The sequence below is a fragment of the Zingiber officinale genome, chromosome 8B (assembly GCF_018446385.1).
Source record: "Zingiber officinale cultivar Zhangliang chromosome 8B, Zo_v1.1, whole genome shotgun sequence".
Taxonomy (NCBI): Eukaryota; Viridiplantae; Streptophyta; class Magnoliopsida; order Zingiberales; family Zingiberaceae; genus Zingiber; species Zingiber officinale.
Window position 1 is genome coordinate 66,501,678 of NC_056001.1, and position 6,634 is coordinate 66,508,311.

Below are 6,634 nucleotides of genomic sequence, written 5' to 3' on the forward strand. Positions count from 1 at the left end.
TTGATTCAAAACAAGTTTACTTATGACACTAATATTATTTTCACTAGATAAAAATATTTTTTATCTTATGATTCTTATCTTTACTAGTGAATTTTATCTATAACCTTTTTTTTACTAATGATTTTTTTAATGATTTAATTATGATCTTTATCTCTACTCATGCTCAAGCTCCACTATATAAACGCACTTCCACCTGTCTTGCTGTATTGTCTCTTCGTTGCCTCTTAGGGATGGATTTCCAGAGATCCCCATTTTGCTTCTTTTCCTTCATCGTCTTCTTCCTTTTACTCTCTTTCGAGTCAAGTCAGGCTTCCAATGCTGGCCACGGTCTCAGCCGCGAGTCCTTCCCGGAGGGATTTGTGTTTGGGACAGCAGCATCTGCTTACCAAGTGGAAGGGATGGCGCTCAAAGGGGGCAGAGGACCTAGCATTTGGGACGCATTCGTTAGAATCCCAAGTAAATTTTGATCGTTATGTTATTTCTGTTTCTTTTGCTTCGTATCCTCTTCAGATTTGTGTGGGTTAATGTTGACGTGTTGCGTAATGCTTAAAGGGGTTTTTTTTTTCTTCTTATGGTGAATGCAGATACAATTGCTGGCAACGCTACTGCTGATGTTACAGTTGATGAGTATCATCATTACAAGGTTATCCTTTCTCTTGTTCATTTCCCCCCTTTTTTCTCTCAATTGTAATTACGAGAGCAAAACAGGGATGATTTACTACAGGTTGAATTTTAAAACAGCACCAAACTATAACTCTGCTTTAATAATGGTTGTATCTTTGATCTTTAGTTTTAAGTTACATAAAATTATGTATTGGAGAAAGATCATCAAAAGGATCACAACGGGCTGGATACATTATAAAAAAGCATGCACGTTTTACTTTTACTTGTGTCCCTTGTACTTTTATTGTCTGATGTGTCGTAATTTAGCTGAAGCTTGTAAGACATAAGCATTTGTAATTTGTTGACATCCTAAAGAATTCAATATGTAAGATATAAGCATTTGAAATTGTTTTTCTCTCTCTTCAATTTATGACCAAATGATCAATGCAGGAAGACGTTGATATCATGAAAGATTTCAATTTCGATGCGTATCGATTCTCAATTTCTTGGAGTAGAATATTTCCAAGTAATGAATATCTCTGTGTTTTTTATTTTCTTATATTCAGTCCGAACTTTCAATTTAAGTATATTTTTCATATAAAATTTCCCATCTAGATGGAACCGGTAAAGTCAATTGGGAAGGTGTAGATTATTACGATAAGCTAATTGATTACTTGATACAACAAGGTATGTTAAATTTTCAATTTAGCAATGAGCAATATGTTTCTCATATATATATGTCTTAAAAATTTTTGATTTGAAATAGGCATTACTCCATATGCAAATCTTTATCACTACGATCTTCCTTTGGCTCTTAATGAGGAGTACTTGGGTTGGTTAAGCCCGAAGATTGTGTAAGTTTTAAAGGTTATGAACCATGTTTTTTATATTCATTAGTAGTTGAACCTATTTGATAATTTTGTTATATTATTTGATATGTGTTTTAGGGATGCATTTGCGGACTATGCCGATTTTTGTTTTGAGAGATTTGGTGATAGAGTCAAGAATTGGTTCACCTTTAATGAGCCTAGGTGTATAGCGGCTCTTGGGTATGATGATGGTATTCATGCCCCAGGGAGATGTACTGGTTGTAAAGCTGGGGGAAACTCAACCATTGAGCCTTATATTGCGGCACATAATCTTATCCTATCTCATGCAACTGCAGTGAAAAGATATCGTGAAAAATATCAAGTAAGTTGTACTTTGTTCATTGAGTTATATTTGGTGAATAAAATGAAATATGATTCCTCATCCAAGATGTGTTTCTTGTATAAACTCGATTCAGAAAGAACAAAAAGGCATGATTGGAATCCTTTTGGATTTTGTATGGTATGAACCTTATACTTACTCAGTGCAAGATAAAGCCGCAGCTCAAAGAGCTAGGGATTTCCACATTGGATGGTGAGACCTTGTTTCAGTTCATTTTATTTTTTTAAAAACATTTTTCATGTTTGATTGAGAAATAAAATTTCAATTGTATTAAAGGATGATTTATTCATTCAATTAATTGTTTTTTCTTTGTAGGTTCCTTCACCCTCTAACTTATGGATACTATCCAGAATCAATGCAAGTCATTGTCAAAGAAAGACTTCTTAAATTTAATGAAGAACAAGTGGAAATGGTGAAAGGTTCATACGATTATGTGGGGGTCAATCAATATACATCTTTCTATATGAAGGATGCCGGAGTAGTTGATCCGAAGCCTGTTAGCTATCAAGCTGACTGGCATGTCGAATACAAATGTTAGATTTTCTCGAACTTTTTTTGATAATGACTCGATCAATGATATTTTATGTTATACTAATATTATTCATTTTCTGATTATCTTTTAGACGATCGAGATGGTGTGCCAATTGGTCCCCTGGTAAATTTATTTTGTATTTTTTTCACTAAATTTTATTATTATCATATCTTATGCTATAACAAAACAATGTCATTTCTTGTTTTTTTTTTTTATGATACTCAACTTGAATTTCGTTAATAGTGATTAAATATTTACGTTTAAACATGGTTTTATACAAAAGAGTAGCATTTCATAGATTGTGTTATATAGATTTGTCTTTTGGTGATAAAGTTTGTACATTCTAGTCTGATGGATTGTATTAGCATTGAATCTAAATGTTTTTTTAGGCTAATTCGTATTGGCTCTACATAGTTCCATGGGGAATCTACAAAGCCGTGACCTATGTGAAGGAAACTTACCAAAATCCCGTCATCATTCTAGCCGAGAATGGTAAATCTTATTTCGATTTGTTTTCCAAATATCCAAATATTCATCCATCGTAACGACGTTGTTCATCACAGGAATGGATCAGCCAGGAAATGCCACTCTTCCAGAAGTTTTGCAAGATACAACGAGAGTTAACTACTTCAAGAGTTACATAACTAACTTAAAGAGGGCTATGGATGACGGCGCTACGGTGATAGGATATTTTGCATGGTCTCTTCTCGACAACTTTGAATGGGCGTTGGGCTACACATCGAGATTTGGTATAGTATATGTAGATTTCAAGAACAAGAAGCGGTTCCCCAAGAATTCAGCTTATTGGTTCAAAAAAATTCTACAAAGGAAGTCAGATTAAGTGATCAAGTTCGATTTAGATTAAGTTTATTGGAGTTTTCTTGTTAGGGTTTGTTTAATAAAAGCACAATTTAAGTGAAATCTTTGTGTGCAAATTAATTCAATTTTCGATCTTTTGCAATCTTTGTACTATCCTATCGTGTAAACATTGAAGAGCATCGAGTAAGGCAAGTTGTTGGATGATCATCGATTGCAAGCGATCATCTAGCATGGGTGATCTTCCCCATTTAATATCCTTTCAAGTAAACATGCTAAAACTACTAGGCACACCAAAAATGAATTGTTCAAATTAAAAAAATTCATACAAAATTTTAGTACAATTAAAAAAATGCATACAAAATTTTAAATATTTTAAATTACATATCAAAATATTACGGTATGAAAATTTTATAAAGGAAATCATTTTTAAATTGTTCATTTAAATAAGTGGAAAACCATTTATTTTTTCCTTCTCAAATATTCTGATTCTATTAAATAAGGCGTCTTCTTCAACAGTCTCAATCCTTCTTCAACAGCCTTATATTTTCGATAAGAACAATGATAATTGAATCTATTTTTTTCTATTATTTGACTATCTATAATAGTAATAGAATGAAAAAAATCGGTGTTCAGGAATAGTGGAGTTGAGTTTCTCAACCCTTTAATCTCAATCCTCTCCCAAATCAAGAGAATGAGGAAGCGGAGAAGGAGAACATCGCCTTGTGCCATTCTCGGGTGGAGGAGAACATCGCCTTGTGCCATTCTCGGGTGGAGGAGAACATCGCCTTGTGCCATTCTCGGGTGGAGGAGAACATCGCCTTGTGCCATTCTCGGGCGATGGCCAAGAGACCTACTTTTGTGTCTTCGCCACCGCGGCCCCTTCCCCCAACTGACCCCCTACCAAGAGAAATCGCATCACCCTCAGCGAACTCCAATTCCTCTCCAATACCACCTCCAAGCTATCTACGTCTGATCACTCCGTCCCTCATTCCAAGGGCAAGACAAAGATCAAGAAGAAGGAAAAGCTCGACCCGGTGGCTTTCTCCGATGAGATCAGTCCAAGCAAAAATCCCTAGATGTGTACGTCCTATGCATCAAATATATGCTAGTACCTCATATCTATGGAGGTTTGTGGTTTAATGTTACTTTCTTGCTTGATCAGTTTCGTCAGGGATTCATCTGATTAATTTTTAGGTGGTTATTTTTTTTTTCACTGACTAAAGAAATAATGAAAATCACTCATTAAATTATTTATCTAAATAAATATACTGTTTACTTTCCGGAACATAGCTATGAAATATATATTACCGAGAAGTTACGACACTGGCAAATAGACAAAATGTATAAAATCTGAGAGGAGTAGGAAGAGTGACACACTGACACCTACACCGTTAATAAGTTCATAATATTCATTTAGCTCCATGGTTCCCAAGGGGATTCAAAATTACCGGGAGGTGATGAATTAATATAGTAAATTAATTAATTTTAAAATATAAATAAAAAAATATTGAATATTAAATTTTCAAATTATAGAATAAAAGTATTTAATAGTTAACCCATTCAAAAGTATGGAAGTAAAATATTATTGAAATGATATTTTTTATACAAACTTATTAATTATTATATAGTTATCAATTTTTTAACCAATTCTAGTTTAGTATATAAACGACAATAAAATCTATCAAAAACTCTTCAGCAATCTCGTTAAGAACGGTTTTAACTCTTATCCCAACAATTTTTTTTCTCTAAATTTTATAATTATTTAATTTTTGATTATTTATAATTATAAAAATCACAATACAAATCTAATAACAATTGTAACATCAATAATTCTCAAATATCGCAACTAGTGAATTATTTTTCCAAAATTTACTATAAATTTTTAGGTTAAAAAATTCAAACTTGAAAATGTATAAACGTTATGGCCCAATATTATGGGGAAGAATCTTCTGATCCGTAAATACTGGACTATTTCCTAGTCTGACATTTGTATTGGTGGGAGGTAATGACCCCCACATGTTTAACATGTGGGGGCCATTGCCTCCTACCAATCCACCTTTCCTGGTCTAAGAGTGGACCAGGAAAGGTGGTCTAGAGGATCCCATCCTCAATTTTATCGTAATTCAAATAATTGTAACCAAGGTCAACCCTAAACTTTGAAGGGCTTGGTGAAAAAAAGGTCCTTTAAATTTAGATAAAAAATAATAAAATCGATACTATATAAATAATTCATTAACAAAATACAAACTAAAATCCATAATAATGAAAACATTATACTCCACATGGCTAATAATCAATATTATAAAAGGAAAAAAGAACTATTACAATTAACTATTAAAAACTGATCTTCTTGTATTTTTATCTGGAAAGTTATCAATCAATTTTTCATAATTGAGTTTCTCTAAAAACTCACTCTCAATCAAAATCATAGCCAATGCATTCAATCTTGTTTGGGTCATGGTTGATCTTAGACAAGATTTCAACAACTTCAATTTAAAAAAGCTTCTTTTTGCAAATGCAACAGTCACCGGAAGAAATAATTAATAATATCCTGTATACAATAAATGAATTCGGGAAACAATTTATTTGCAAAACAAATTAGTATTTCACTTGCTGTTGTTGTTTTCTTTGGTCATATGTTGTACGATTTTCAATTCTTGATATAAGTCCTCTCCATCCAAATCTGAAACATCCTCTCTTGTACTCTTTTTTCTTTGTAATTTCCTTTCAAGATTCTTGCAACGAGATTTCAAATCCTCATCAATCAATGAACTCAACTTTTCAGCAGTGAAAAGAAATCCAAAAAGATCTTCATATTCCTCAATTGTTTGATCTACTATGTATAAAAAATAATGAACTCTAAAAGCTTCCTCTGCAGATTCTTGAGGTATTTTGCAAGACTCACATGTAACCTCATCAGAATATTTTTTTTCTATATATTTATCTTTTTTCAGGAAAACAAGATCAATCTCCATTGTTCAAGCAAGTTCTTTTGCTGTATTAATAACTTATCCAAATCCAGATTCTCTATACTCTTCAAAAGAAGCAATTAACCCCTTAACTTTTGTCATAGCAGCGCCAATAAGCACGTTTTCATATTGTAACCCTTTGCTAACAATGTTAACTTTACCCAATATGTCATACCAAATAATCATACTCACTAAAAACTCAAAATTTCCAAGTTCAAATGTTGCTAAAGACTTCGCTTCACTTCTTATTTTAGAGTCGGTGTCTTTTTCTTCTACAACTTGAAGTAAAGCTTCTTTGATTTGTTGAGCTTGAAGTACCATTGCTTTCATACTTTCAGTACGACTTTCCTATCGAGTGATTGACAATGACTTGAGAGTTAAACCTTTTATCGTCACATGATCTATCAAAATCTTCCATCTCTTTGTAGAATGAGAAAACATTGTATAAATCCATTTTACTACTCCAAAAAAGTCTTTCGCTTTTCCACAAGAATTTGCCATA

At 32.8% G+C, this 6,634-nt stretch overlaps 1 protein-coding gene across 1 annotated transcript; it reads left to right on the forward strand.

Moving 5' to 3' along the window:
* Nucleotides 1-211: 211 nt before the first annotated feature.
* On the forward strand, nucleotides 212-3,323 carry LOC122017714 (beta-glucosidase 26-like). Its single transcript, XM_042575393.1, has 11 exons — nucleotides 212-456; nucleotides 585-643; nucleotides 1,054-1,129; nucleotides 1,219-1,290; nucleotides 1,370-1,457; nucleotides 1,551-1,794; nucleotides 1,889-2,004; nucleotides 2,128-2,345; nucleotides 2,436-2,467; nucleotides 2,734-2,836; nucleotides 2,908-3,323. The coding sequence occupies exons 1-11, from the start codon at nucleotides 231-233 to the stop codon at nucleotides 3,183-3,185; spliced, it is 1,512 nt and encodes a 503-aa protein (XP_042431327.1). The 5' UTR covers nucleotides 212-230; the 3' UTR covers nucleotides 3,186-3,323.
* The last annotated feature ends 3,311 nt before the right edge of the window (nucleotides 3,324-6,634 follow it).